The 15,209-nt window shown below is 38.5% G+C and overlaps 1 protein-coding gene across 1 annotated transcript in view; it reads left to right on the top strand.

The window, feature by feature from the left end:
* LRP2 (LDL receptor related protein 2) overlaps positions 1-15,209 on the top strand; it is a gene marked incomplete at both ends in the record, with an annotated part of 128,707 nt that overhangs the window by 77,319 nt on the left and 36,179 nt on the right. Inside the window, 11 exons of the mRNA XM_082001851.1 lie at positions 136-301; positions 1,150-1,308; positions 4,816-5,105; positions 6,365-6,568; positions 6,960-7,202; positions 8,280-8,405; positions 10,164-10,283; positions 10,839-10,970; positions 11,870-12,071; positions 12,519-12,814; positions 13,316-13,832. Of these exons, the coding sequence (XP_081857977.1) occupies positions 136-301; positions 1,150-1,308; positions 4,816-5,105; positions 6,365-6,568; positions 6,960-7,202; positions 8,280-8,405; positions 10,164-10,283; positions 10,839-10,970; positions 11,870-12,071; positions 12,519-12,814; positions 13,316-13,832 (2,455 nt within the window). The remainder of the gene's footprint in view (positions 1-135; positions 302-1,149; positions 1,309-4,815; positions 5,106-6,364; positions 6,569-6,959; positions 7,203-8,279; positions 8,406-10,163; positions 10,284-10,838; positions 10,971-11,869; positions 12,072-12,518; positions 12,815-13,315; positions 13,833-15,209) is intronic.

Raw genomic sequence — 15,209 nt, 5'->3', positions numbered from 1 at the left:
GATTTTTTAAATGGACAAATTTGCTTTCATACCGAGGAGATCTTTGGTGTTGCCACATTATAATAGGAGAAGAGTATTGCAATATCTCAGGAAACTGTACTGAACTTGTATGTGTTTGCTTGCATGTGTCTAAAGACCTGGGGACTCCAGATGGCATAGCCTTTGACTGGATCAACAACAGAGTTTACTACAGTGACTACCTCAATCAGACTATCAGCTCAATGGCTGTGGATGGCTCTAACCGCACAGTGATTGCCCGGGTTCCACGACCAAGAGCCGTTGTATTAGATCCGTGCAGAGGGTATGTGTTGCACTTTGTATGCTTTAATACGACTACAGGTGAAACTACAATTTAGACTGACAAAGACTGCCAGATACTTCCTGTTCCGAGCCCTAAATTCCAGCTGTGCATAACCATCCTAGATCTAACTATCCAGGTTTAAGTTTTCTAAGCTGATCTCAGCCTCAGAGATTTGAATTTTCTTCTGAGATTTTTAGAACATTTATGAATGTGTAGTGCATGAGGCTCCACTTAGTGTGGATGGGAGCCAGGTACTGGGGGTAAATGAAAGCAATGTTCAAAGCAGGTGTTTGTCAAGCAACTAACCATCCTCTTTTTGCTGTGTAAAGCAGAAAAACAAAAAGTATTTGTTGAAACCAAGATTTCTTTGAGAGCATCATATCATGATAATCAGGTGGCACTGCCAAGAGATCTCTTTATGTGGAATCTTACATGATCTTCCACTTTTTCTGTTTTCTTTCCTGAGTGCCTCAGAAGAATTCTTGTTTCACTATGAAAACATTCCCTGAGAGGCTGGGGGCATTACTGTATTATACTGTATTTCTAATTTCATTACTAATTATACTGTATTTCAAATGAAGAAAGATAAGAAAGAGATTGATTGACTTTACTGGATTCCCATAGGAGCTGGAAAAACTTTTCTGAAGTGCACTCCAGTGGAGCCCAGTGGTCCCTACTAAAAGATTCCTTTGTCAATGTGGGCCAAAATAGCAGAAGAAGTTCTTTTTCACTAGTTTTGCACTGCACACTTCAGCGTGAGACACCAGGATGGAAATACCCTGGAGCAGATAAGAGCTTTGTGAGCTTTATTTGCTGAAAATATAACCTTGCAATCATGTTATTGACAGGTATATGTACTGGACTGACTGGAGTTCAAATGCAAAGATAGAACGAGCTACACTTGGAGGAAACTTCAGAACACCTATTGTGAGCACCAATTTGGTATGGCCAAACGGGCTTACTCTGGACTATGAAGAACAGCAGCTGTACTGGGCTGATGCAAATCTGTATGTATTGATAACACACTTGTTGCTTTACATTTGGTTAATTTTTTAATAGTTCTATTATTTATTTTTCCTCATTTTTTATACTGTTTCAATTGAAATTCAGCATTACAATTGAATTTGATACTTCGTATCATAGAATCATAGGACTTACTCAATAGCAATGCAATGTCAAGTCTTGATGTTGATGTGGAAATACTGTGCAGTAAGAAGTTTTGATATGCCACAGCGTAGATTTAGTCCACTGCTTTACAGCATTTATACCCACTGGCAGTTTGTTCATCTTATGTGCAACTCAGGACTTCTATAAGCATCTTCTCTAATACAATCCTAGTGTACATTTCACATCATTCATTGCTCCTGGTTAATGCTTGTCACCTGTGGAATTTGGCAAGATGTTCTTGCCGTTGCTTACCAGACAGAGATCTACCTTTCAGTTTATGCCACCAGAATTTCTGCTTTCAGCAAGGAAGTTTTAAAAAATGATTTAGTTTGCATCCATTCAAATTCACCCATGGTCTCAGACAAATCACTGCAGCCGTTGGACTTTTCCCCTCTGGTTCCTTCAACATAGTAGTTCTTTTGCAAGCTTCTCTTTTGCTGTGGCAGAGTGATGTCTGTAAGGTAATAACTTTATGGTCTGTGCCTGCATGGGATCTTCAGTGAAGAAGGCATTCTCATTTAGATTCATCTGTGTGCAGGATAGCAGGGCACCTGTAATGGGACCCTCTTATTTCAAGGGCAGTGCAGAATGTCAAATGACACATCCTCTTTTCTCTTTCAGAGGCTAGTTAATGGAGGTGGGGGAGCATATGCTTAAACATATGTGTGTTTGTGTCACACACAAAAGTGTGAAGTAGTCTTTATTCTGACTTTCATAGGGAGGGCCTTTTCCCCTTCGGAGGGACAGATGCCAGCATGGGGTAAGATAGGAAGATCAGACACTCAAAAATGATGAGACTCCTTAGCTCTGAATGCGCCAAGGGAACACAAAGTGACCCGTATATTCTCCTCCATTTTAACTCTTGCTTATTCCCATCTTGTTTATGCTAGTCTCCCAAAGGTGCTATCCCTCTTTTTCTAAAGTAGTGTTTCTATTCTTTTGTTCTAGACTTCCCTGTTGCCTTCTGAGTATTGTGTTACCACTGGGCACATGCACAACTCTTGAGATACAGCTCAAGCAGATAGAATGTATGTGGTAGTTGTACTCTGTTCCTTTCCCATATCTTCACAGTTGCTGCATGCAACACAGTAAGAATCACCAGAGAGCATGCTGACACCTGGGAACTATGTACGCAGCTCCCCATAGAAAGTTCCCTGTGGCATGAAAGGGGGAAATTACCTGAGCCTGTATTGCAGGAGAGTTGCGTTTGAGCTTCTTTCCTTTTGCAGAAGTGCAATTTCATAGAAAAGTGATTGTGGGAGAAGAACACTTTTCCCACAACTGTTCTTTCACATTAAAGCTTTTGTCTTATAAAGTGTCTGCCTATTATTATTTTCCTGTAATAATTACTAAAATTCTATTTTTTTCTTCTCCTGCTTATATGAAATGTAGTGTTTTCTGTCCTACTAGTGATGACAAAGGACGTGAGCCATTGAGCTTGTTGAGAAATTTCTGCTTATTTTCTCTCATTAGCTATTTCCATTCTTATTCAACCCACACTGGCAGTCTAGTAAATGCCTTAAATATAATGGGTAATAATTAAATTTTGTCTCTAGCAGGCACTTAAACATGCAGTTGCTTTGAGGTTGGATAAAATAAGTTCAAGTGATCTTCTTACTGCTAATGCTAAGTTGTTGGAGCATTTCCGTGTTTCTGTGAGAACTCATTTGGTGGCTTGAACCAAAGGGTGGAGCTTCCTCTGGGAGTCTCCAACAGCATTTGGCCCTTCTGACTTTACAGGCAAGAGGTATTGGCCACACACTGATGAACAGCGAGAGAAGCTGCTAGCAGGAAGAAAATCCCCGGGTATGATGTCTTTAGTCCCACAGCTTCATTATCCTTACCCTCCATAGAGCCATTCTGGGATTCTTATTAGCTCCTTTTCAGAAGCTTGCATGTGGAAGGTGCCACAGCCTCTTAGAGAATTGTTCTGTTCCGCTGACATTCCCTCAACACCACTCCACTTCTTGGGCATTATGCCTTTACGCGTAAGCATACACACTGCCCTACCTCTGTCTGCTCTTTAGAGATGAGTGTTAAGAACAGCGCAGTTGAATGATGCCATACTTGATGGAGCAGAGACAACCTGAAGCATCTTCTTTCTGTCAGTAAGTAGTTGTCAGCCTTTCCATGTGAACATTACGGTGTGACTGAACAGCAAGATGCTGGGAGCTGAAGGCAAGGAACAGCCTTTATCCATGCTCATTCTTGTTATACTATCTTCAACTCGTTGACTACCTTATCTCATTTTCAGCATTTACTTGTATCCTGATGTTTTTCTGTAAAGCTCTTTCTCTTCCTTTGAATAACTCCATCTATTACTTGTTAATCCTTCACTTGTTATCCTCATTGCAAATAACTTTTCATCATTCTCCATTTTATCTTTCATGCTTTATTGTTGTATGGTCTGCCTATCTCAGACAGGAATCTGTTTTGTAAATTATTTATCATAATTTTATAAACAATGTTTGGAAATAATGTCCTTGCATGAATAGTGCATATTGAGTCTCTCAGCACGCCTTCTCCTGCTTCTGGAGTGACCTTCGCTGAAGTGGTCATTAAGGGTGGGAATGGCCAAAGGGGAGAGGTGGTGACAAGGTGGTCGTGGGTCAGCAGTGCTGTCTGTGAGACTGAAGAATGGTTCACATACAGCAGTAACATGTCTGTCACAGAACTTGGAGTTAAACCCTGATTCTGGTGCTTCCTTGAAGTCTTGTTTGTTGGAATTTTGTTTATCATTGCAAACACCATTCCTAAGGAAGATGAAATAGGAAGAACATTTGTCATACACTATATATTTGTGGCTATTAGATGTTATATATGTGGTGGTTATGATGTATTAGAACTGTCTTTCCCTCCTTTATTCTTATGTGAGAAATAGCAGAAAATGCATGTTTATAGTCTTGTGAATTTGCTTGTATTTCCTAATTGTGTAAATTTAGATCTGCAGAAGATAAAACAAATAAAAATATGCCCCATTTCATGGGACTGTTGATTTTCTCCTGGTACAAGAAGTCATTAACTTCATACCCATTGCAAAAATGTATTGTCTCACGAAGTTTTGCACTTGTTTTAGCTTTCAGTAACATAGTTGTTTAAACATTTTGATCTTTAGCCCAATTACTTACAGTACGTTATTGTGTCAGTATTACAGAGCTGCTGCTCTGCATCACTGTTGAAGCCATAGATTGGAAAATGTGAGATTATTAACTCATAACAGCACCCTACATCTTGGTCCACATTACTGAAATGGTGGATACTAGTGGCAGGGCTAGTTAGGGCATGGTATATACAGAAATTAAAAGACTTCTTTCTTTTAAGATGTAATAATTTCTTTGTTATTCTAGGCAGAAGATTGAGCGATGCACTCTCACTGGTACAAATCGTGAGGTAATTGTTAGCACTGCTCTGCATCCTTTTGCAATGACATTGTTTGATCAGCACATATATTGGACAGACTGGAACACACGAAGCATTTACCGAGCTAATAAGTATGATGGTTCAGATCAGATTGTAATGATCATGAATCTTCCACAAAGACCGATGGATATTCATGTCTGGGCAAAAAGTAAGCAGCAGCAGTGTACCAACCCTTGCAACCAGTTCAATGGTGGCTGCAGTCACATCTGTGCACCAGGTAAGCTATTGTCCTTGATGGCTGTAAACTATTAGTGTTGCCTGTCTTAGAGTTCATCGTATAACAGTTTTAGTTGTGTGTAGACCACTAAAATATTTCTTAGTGTTCCTAAATGTTTAGTATTTGTTTTATTTATAAATGCAATCAAAATGATTGCCATTCAAAGTCATGGTATTTTGCCAGCACATCCTCACAAATAAAAGTTATGGGTTTCTCTAATGTAAACCAAAACATTGTTTTCTGGGGTTTTAACTTTTTTTTTCCTCTGGGATGAGACATGAAGTGAGCTCTGCAGCATATGATTATCGTAGGAATACATACTGATATGCTGTATACTGAACACGTTTCCGATCACATATTTAAAAAATCTTTAGGGTTACTGTTTCTTTATCACATGATATTATGAAGTCTTTCCCTAATGATTAATTTCCAAAATAAACATTCCTACTGCCTCAATTTAAATGTTGGACAATTACTAAGAGGAGAGCACAAATTGATATCTATACTGTGGGGCAGATGTCCTTTTGAGTCCTGGACTCCAGAAACATACTCTGTATGATCAGCTGCATATTGGGGTGAGACCTGAGTGACATATGTGTCCCATCTTGTATCTCTCTTTGTGCACATGTAAGGAGAGAGTCGAAGTGCTCCGACAGGCCACCAGTCCAAATGGCCAGGAAACCAGAATGGCAGTGTACCCCAAAGAGCATACCTGTTAGAGAGCTGATTCATGTGTTGTGAATTTTTGGAAGTTATGATCCCTGACTTTGAAAAATTCATTCAGTGCCTGCTTTAATTTTTAGCATCTTAAATGCCTTTAAAAATCTGTTTTGCCTGAAAACAACTCAAACTTCTCATAGATTTTGAGAAGAGCAGTTATTCTAGTACAAGGAGTTTTGAAAACCCTGTGGTTTTTTTTTTTTAAATATCAGATGCCATCTTGCTGCTACCCAAAAACTATTTGGACAACAAGCAAATATTAAGTCACTCCAAGTTCTGATCACAGTTCCTCTAGGGAATTTTGAAATAACTTTTGTGGCTTCTAATGGGTTAATATGCTTAACTGAGATAAAAATCTGGCTAAGTCACCACAATTCTACCTAAGCAGATGGATCTTAGAGGAGTTGTAAGAATTTCATTGTGTTTTCCAGTGTTACAGCTGTGAACAGTTTCATAGAACCCTATCTAAAGCATCAATGTTAAATCTGTTTCATTTTTTGTCTCCTTTTTTTTTTTCTTACTGTCAAACACAAATTTAGGCCCATCTGGTGCAGAATGTCAGTGCCCCTCAGAAGGTCGCTGGTATTTAGCCAATAATAACAAGCACTGTATTGTGGATAACGGTACTAGGTGTGATACTGGTTTCTTCACGTGCCTTAATGGGCACTGTATCTCTGAGCGTTGGAAATGCGACAATGACAATGATTGTGGTGATGGCAGTGATGAGTTGGAAAGTGTGTGTGGTAAGCATTTAAAATAACTACATGAGAAAGTAATGCAGACTTTGTCTTGCTTGTACTGTATTCTCTATCACTTTTATGGCTTTATGATAATGGATCTTGTGGCTGTAGTTTGGAAATGATCCCTTGCTTGCTCACAGACTTGAGGTCTGAACAGCAACTGATTTGCTCTAGAATCCAAAAGCACTACAGTATTGAATTTTTATCATGTATAGGCAATTGCTACTTTGTTTAATTCAAATATGTATTTACTTTTCATGCAGTCCGTTTTGCAGCTGTGTTTGCCCTGGCAGGTAAAAACATTGTGATTTTACTTTTTACTTTGTCTGAGAACTTAGATTGCATTTTGTCTGTGTATATTTTTGTTTATATTTTTTTTGTTTGTTTCCTGCAGCTTTCCATACTTGTCAGCCAACAGCTTTTACCTGTGGTAATGGACGATGTGTACCCTATCACTACCGCTGTGATCACTACAATGACTGTGGAGATAACAGCGATGAGGTTGGCTGCTTGTTCCGAACTTGTGACTCCCACACAGAATTTACTTGCAATAATGGAAGGTGTATATCTCTTCAGTATGTCTGCAATGGAGTAAACAACTGTTATGATAATGGCACATCAGATGAGAGAAATTGCCGTAAGTTTATCCTAATTACCTAGTGCATATTTGAGTCTGACCCTTTAGACCAAAGAAGAGGCAAATGTTTTTGTGTGTGAAGAATTATGACAAAATCAGCAAAGAGGATAAAAGATTTCTTTATATACATTACAAATTCTGCTTTGTGTTATTTGAAGCAAATAGAATTGTTAAAAGATATTCTGGAGTACCCTAAGATGTTATGTTATAACTATTGCTTTAAATAGTCTGCCTTGGTGCAACAAATGCTCATGCAGTGCTCGGTGTTAGGTCTTGTGAGTAATCCCATGGACTTAAAAAAAATCATTTCAGATTAATTGGATGCAGGGCTTCTATTTTTGCAGGATTAGCCTGGAGTATGACAGTGGGTTTTTACTTTGTATGATGCCATATTAATTATACTAGATTTAATCAGGAGTGTATATTGTGACTCTTATACAGACACAGTTTATTGTGTTTAAAATTATGTTCCTTATAGCTCTCAAAAAGTTATCATTTTTTTTTCCTTAAGATATAAACTGATTTGACTACTGAATATTGACTACTATTGCAGTTAATCAAACTAATCATGTCTCTACACTAAGACTACGTTCTTCTGTGGAAAATTTCTATCTGTAGTTAGTGAAACTGATGAAACTGTCTTCAGAGTTTTTTTTCACATTTTTGTGTGCACACTGATTTTTTAAAACATGTTATCTGTGGCAATTTTTTTATTCTCAGTGAAATCTGAATATTTGAAATGCCTGGTCTATTAGTCATTTGTAGTTGGTCTGATGATTCACACAGTACCAGCTGGTCGCAAATGCAGGCATTACAATGTGAATACATATCAGTTTACATTCCCACACCGTCAAGTATTGGCATGTATTTCTTTGATCATGTTTTTGTCAGGATTTTTGTCAATAAAAGCAATTGTCTAATTGTTTCCATATAGCATGAGTAGTATGAGTGCACTTTAGCAAGTAGAGTGGCATAGGACTCTTTTTAACATTATGTACTTTTCAATGAGATACAGCTTAATGGTATTAAAAAAAAGCTCTAAAGAACTTTTGCTTTTTTTTTTCTCCTTCATTAAAGCGGAGCGCACGTGCCAGTCTGGTTATACAAAATGTCAAAGCACAAATATATGCATTCCTCGAACGTATTTGTGTGATGGTGATAACGACTGTGGAGATATGAGTGATGAGAGTCCCACTCACTGTGGTAAGTTAATGGGCCTTGTTTACTTTTCTTGTACTTTGGTAATTTATTCCACTGCTCTTTACCTTTGACGTAACTCCAACTGTTCTCAAAACATCTGCTCTTGTAATACTGAGGAGTTATAAGGTATATGCATTGTATTATTAGCTGTCAGTTATCTAAATCATGCTTTTTATCTAATAAAAAGGATCATAATTTTTTGCAGCATTTTATATAGCATTTGAGGGATCATTCCTTTTGCTTATTCTGCTCTGTATCCTTTATGGTTTTACAAGGTAATTGGCACTTAAGTATTATAGTGAATTGGCTTTTTCTGGAACTTTAACATTAGAATATTTTTCCTTTTAATCAAATGAAGTTGAATACAGTCTCAAATGTAATTTCTTTTTGCTCTTTCATGTAGTTATGTGTACCTTAGCATATGATTTGTTGCTCATTGTAGCCTACAGTTAGTGTATGAAATGTCTAGTTTTCAATCAGCCTTAATTACAAACCAGCTTATCTTTGCTAGTACAGACATTTGTATTTGGGATTAGCTAGGTAGTACTTTCCCCATCTAAAAGGTTTTGGATCAGTTTGTAAAACATAAATCATCTGAAAGTATCCATTATTTTAAGTATTGCCTGAGTGGATTATTTTTGCTTTCACTAGTTTTTCTAAAGGTACCTGCCTTGGATGGTGGTACCAATGAATGTGCCTTGAATGCGGAAAAATATGCCACAATTTTTCTAAAGTATCAGTTCAATTTTTCTAAAGTATCAGTTCAATTTTTCTAGCCAGACATGGCCACTTTTATCTATGGACTGCTACATGTCAAAAATATGTGGCTTTATATACAGGCATTGTGAGTCTTGTGCTGCTCATGAAAGGTGTGCTTTGTCCCTTCTACTATTTACCCCAGCAGCAAATTACTGAATTACTTAAATTGAGAAGTGGTGAAGGGCAAGAAAGAGGGAGAGAAAGGGAGAGAAAAGGAGAATGGGAGATGAAAGAAGCCCTAAGACATTAATGAGCAACAAATCATAATTGTCTTTGATTTCCATCATTAAAGGCACATAGAAAAGCAAGTTAAAAGGCCAGGCTAGGTCCTTTTTGGTATCTTGAAACCATCAGAGGATACAGGAAAGTATTGGTAACTACTGAAGAAATTATCAAACCCACTATATGTGCCAGGATCAAGGGGCTCTGCCAAAGTGCAGGAGGAATATTTGCAGCATGCTTAGCTGGAACTGTTCAGTGTTACAGTTTGTTCTTCATTGCCATTAAGAAAAGATTCTTACCTGCAAGTGAAGAAAAATTAGCGGGAGAACAAGGAAAGCATTATCTACCATGAGATACTACTTCCTTACTGCACCTTTGATTCCTTGTAAAGCATGGAGTCTTCTACCACCTGGTTTAGGCACTGGAGAAATTAGCATATTGGACTGTGGTTATTTTCTTGTGCACAGATCTCAAGTATAAACATAGAACTTATTTACAATTGCTGCAATCCTATTTCCAGGGCAAATTCTGTCTACTTATTAGCTGATACGTACACCCAAGGAGAGAATTAAGCCCATTTTCTGCATACGAAGATCAAGCTAGTTTGTACAAAGAACTCTTTGTAGATAGACTGTGAAAAGTCATCATTCCTAGCATAATTTTTTCTCTTTCTTTTTTGGGGTCTGTAATATTTTTGCTTAACATGGACTCAAAAGCAACTTAAAACAAGTTGGAAAGGTAACAGAAAGAAAGAAGTCATACATAGGTTTTTTCTTCCAGTCTCACTGACTTGCACAAATAGTGAGTTTCGTTGTACATCGGGACGTTGTATTCCTGCTCATTGGTACTGTGATCAAGGAATAGACTGTGCTGATGGCTCTGATGAACCCGCCTCTTGTGGTAAGTTTACTCTCAGAAGATACAACATGATGGGCTATGGGAAATCAATAGTTCCTCTTTTAGGCAGCAGCTTGAGTCCAGACTAGGTGAAAAGTAAGTATCTTCTGAGGTTTATTTGCTGACTCGAAGTAATCTAAATCAGCTGCGTATGGAATATGAAGGGTTTTAATTGCCACAATTTATTGCTCTTAATGTGATTACTCTTAATGTATAACCTCCTATCTCTTTGTAAGACTGTGATGGTGGTGAATCAAGTGACAAAAGGTAGAAAATATTTTGACATTGTTTTGGATGTAAAAGCAGATGTCACACTGCACAAGGAGTGTGCATGCAGTATTGTGTTTGGGGAGAAAAGGGGATAAGAAGTTGAAAAGAAGTAATCTCCAGGGAGGAAGAAAAAGAAAATGTCTTGCAGCTTATATCTTAACTGTCTTACATTTAAGCTTCTATTTTAAATTTCATATCATAAGATTCTCCTTAAAATACCCTCCTCAGTAGATTGTCATGGCAATGTAGGTTAGTTTAACAAGGAGAGTGATTGTGTTCATTTTTAAGTGCCCCAAGTGCGGACTTGTTCAAGCGACCAGTTCAGATGTGATGATGGCAGATGTATCCCAGCAACATGGATCTGTGATGGTGATAATGACTGTGGGGATATGAGTGATGAGGATCAAAGACATAATTGTGGTAGGTGTTTAATGCAAATAGATACTGCACTTTTTTGTTTGTCCCGCAGGCATTTTTTAGAAAACAACCAACCAACCTCAAACTCCTACCCTCTGCCAATTTTTGTATCCATAAAGGTGCACATTAAGCATGAGGTACACTCTTCCTGTACCTTCACTTTCATTATATTGAATTAATATTGACTATTTTACAGGTCATAAAGAAAATTAATTGTTCTAATTTTGTGATTACTCTTCTTTGAATTGTTGAACTCAAATGGAGCTATAAATAACCTTGGTTGTTGGTGTAATCTGCGTAGGAATAGTAGCTTCAGTGGAGATACTTCCTGATCATCACGCCCTACATCTTGTGCATATTAATAACCACATGTTCTTGGTATAATTTCTTTAAAAATTAGTGAGCAAAAGAAGCATGGCTGTTTGGAGGGTTAATAAACGGAAGAAGATTCATCAAGCCTGGTCCTGGTCCTTGGTTCTTTTAACAGCAGCGGGATACACTTGTAGTCCTTGCCCTTTTTAATGGCAATGGTGCTCCCTCTGTTTGCTCCCTGGAGCACAGAATACCTTGAAGAAAGTAGGGGATAGCGAGCCTAGGCCTAATAACTGTTCAGCTCCCAGAAAATCTGGCCAGGCACATGGAAAGTTTATGCTGAGAATCCAGCCAAGATCCAGAGTTCTGCACATGCCAGCATTGCCTAAGGAATCCTGAAGTGCTTTGGCTCCCAGTCAGCCTCCATGAAGAACTCAGTGAAAATTAGTGGGAATGAGTATGAGCTTTGTTATATGAGAGGGTGCAGTGGCATCTATCTCTGCATGTGCAGCAGAGCATGGCTGTATTGTGGATTAAGGGTGGATGTCCAGGCTGTGTGTGTGTGTGAAAGAAACCTGCTTTTCTTACAGCAAACCGCAACTGCACAGCAGCAGAGTTCACATGCGCTAACAATCGACCCCCACTCAGGAGGTGCATTCCTCGGGCATGGGTCTGTGATGGTGATGCTGACTGCAGTGATGCATTTGATGAACACCAGAACTGCACACGAAGATCTTGTACAGAAAATGAGTTTACCTGTAGCAATGGCTTGTGCATCCGAAACTCATACAGGTTTGTAACTACCTGAGCTGCTGCAGAAATTCTCAAAATTTGCTTAAAGTACAGCAGCTAATTCAACCTTTTTTCCACACTATATAGTTGTTAAGTAGATCTGTATATTGTAATGAAACTATCTGCTCCGCATTCATGCATTCGTTTTGACTTGAAAACGCTTTGGGATTGTCTATGTTAATATCCCCAGTGCTCACCATTAATCCTTTTTATTGTGCCTAGTAACCTCTCCTAGGGTGATTTCTGTTCAGCTTGTAATGCATACAGGGAATACAAGCAGGACCTGCGGGATCAGACTGTATATAGTATGACCCTGATTTCTGAAAGTCTTCATTGGAACCAATAATCTCTGACCTTCTTTGGAAATCAGGAGAGTGTATCTTTCCATCTGCCCTAGAGCTAGTGATTGCCGCCTTATATTTGAAAAAAGTGTTCATTCTTCTTCAGATGTGACAGGCGGAATGACTGTGGTGACAGCAGTGATGAAAGGGGATGCATCTATGAGCCATGTCAACAGCACCAGTTTACTTGTCAGAATGGGCGCTGCATTTCCAAGGCCTACATCTGCGATGGGGATAATGACTGTGGTGATGAATCTGATGAGCTGGAACATCTCTGTAGTACACCAGAAGCGACCTGCTCCCCCCATCATTTTAAGTGTGACAATGGAAACTGCATTGAAATGGTTAAAGTCTGCAATCGGTTGGATGATTGCTTAGATAATAGTGATGAAAAAGGATGTGGTATGTGTAGATTTATTGGTACTGTCTTATTTAATTTAAAATGCTTAGGCAGCTTTAAAATAAATGAACTCTTAAGACAGTTGCTTGTTTACACTCATATCTATGCCATGGTGGTCTGTCAGAAGGATTATAAGAAATGTATGTATTTTTTGTTTTAATTAAATCATAGTTATTATATACTGTTTTAACAAACTGTGAAAATTAGCTAATTATATAAACTGTAAATATAGTTTATACATTGTTATGTATACATTTCCAAAACACACTGTTCATAAGTGTATATTTTGCACTCAGTCTGTTTTGTGACAGATCTCAGAGGAGCTAGAATAATTTTGTATTAGGTTAGAATCTTTTCCTTGCTCCTTTATTACAGCAGCCCAGATTCATATCCAGCAGTTTCAGGGGGTAGCAGGGAGAGAGAGACAGAGAGTATATTGGGAAGTGACTGTACCATTTTCTTTGCTTGTCAGTTCCTTGAATAGAACTCCTTTCCTTCCTCAGGTATAAATGAATGCAGTGACCCTTCAATCAGTGGATGTGATCATGACTGTACAGACACACAGACAAGTTTCTACTGTTCTTGTCATCCTGGATACAAACTCATGTCTGATAAACGGACTTGTGATGATATTGATGAGTGCAATGAAACTCCATCAGTATGTAGCCAGATTTGTGAGAACACAGCTGGCTCCTACATCTGTAAGTGTGCCCCAGGCTATATCCGGGAGCCTGACGGAAAAAGTTGCCGGCAAAATAGTAATATCTCCCCATACCTTATTTTTAGCAACCGTTACTATCTGAGAAATCTCACAGCAGATGGCCAGTCTTACTCTCTCATTTTGCAAGGACTGAGAAATGTGGTGGCACTGGACTTTGACAGGGTGGAAAAGAGGTTGTACTGGATTGATGTGGGGAGGAAGGTCATTGAACGAATGTTCCTAAATGGGACAAATAAGGAGGCAGTGATAAGTGATGATGTGCCCAACGGGGAAGGTATCGCTGTTGACTGGGTTGGCAGGTAAGAAAATACATTTTCTGTCTTTCTGGGCTACTAAGGAAATGATGTGCGAGGGAATTATTCTTAGGGTTTTTCTCCCACTTCATAGGAAATTCCTGATCAGTGCTGAAATAGGTTTGCATTGTGAATGCAGTCTTACACAACCGCTCTGGAATTGTTTATTGGCATCTAATACATTACATAACACTTCTCTTTAATTGCTCTCTTATTTAGTACACTGAAGTTATATCAGAGTTGCTGTCTGGTCAATAATAAAGTAGCGCATATGACCCTTGGGAAAAACTTGTTAGGAAGACATTAATGAACAGGCTAGGCAAGCAGGCAGGTGGGATGTTACGTGTGGCTACGGGGTAGGGATTCTGAGCTTAGGCTCTTTATTCCTTTGCTAGCAGTTGTTGGGATGCAGGCTTCACGCTGTGTATGAACAATATGTTACGATAGGTAACTAGATTTCAATGAACTAAATAATAATTAACATTAATGAAATTTAGCTCCTGTACCAGGAGGCTTCTTTTGCTCTTGAAAAATGCATCTTTAACTGGCACTTAAACAACATGGTCCACATTATTTGCTGTAAGGAGGGCAGCATAAGGGTGAGGTAATTGGAAAGCACTTTGTGTTATGGTCATTTTTTAATTGCCTGCTGTTTGTCAAAAAGTAGTGTAATTTACTGCCACAGAAACTGTCCTTATGTGGTGCCCTCTCTGACAGTGTTCTTGGCTGTGTTTCATCAGGTTTTGCTTTCTGAGTGCAGTGCTATCAGTATGAAAAGTTTAAATATCATGGATCAGACTCTGCAAAATAATGAGGATTCAAAAAGTTGCATTTGGAAGTAATATGAGTATTTATATGAATACGTCAATATAATGTTTTTTATTTTTAAACCACTTTGTCTCTAAACCTAAGGATAATTAAAGTTGCCAGCAGTCTCAAATGCTTTATGATTCATGGAGAGGTGAGGAAGGAAAAGCCTAATTTTAGCTGAAGTGGTCCTACTGCTCCATTATTAATACAGTTGCTGAATTATTTAATCTACCATTACTTATGTCTTCATTCAGTTTTTGTTTCAGTGTTTCAGACAGGCTGAAGGATGATGCAATGGTATATGAAGTTTTCTGCTCACTGTCAGTACAGGGAGAGGACTGGAGGATCTGTGAGGTGCAGGTTGGGGAAGACTACCTTCTCCTCCTCCCTGGTGGGAATGGTACTGCTGAGGGTGGTGTAGACAGAGACTGTATCTGTCAGGCTATTTCTGGAATGACCCTGTGGATGCTGGAACTGAACAGCTGGGCAGACAATTTCGAAGTAGCCTGCTATAGTTCTAATTAAATTAAATGCTTTATTTTGTTGCAAGCTTTTTAAAATCATTGCTTTAGC

The sequence above is a fragment of the Phaethon aethereus genome (genome assembly GCF_964289735.1).
Source record: "Phaethon aethereus genome assembly, chromosome: 6".
Taxonomy (NCBI): domain Eukaryota; kingdom Metazoa; phylum Chordata; class Aves; order Phaethontiformes; family Phaethontidae; genus Phaethon; species Phaethon aethereus.
Note: the sequence above shows the minus strand (reverse complement) of the source record. Positions and strands in the feature narration are given on the sequence as shown.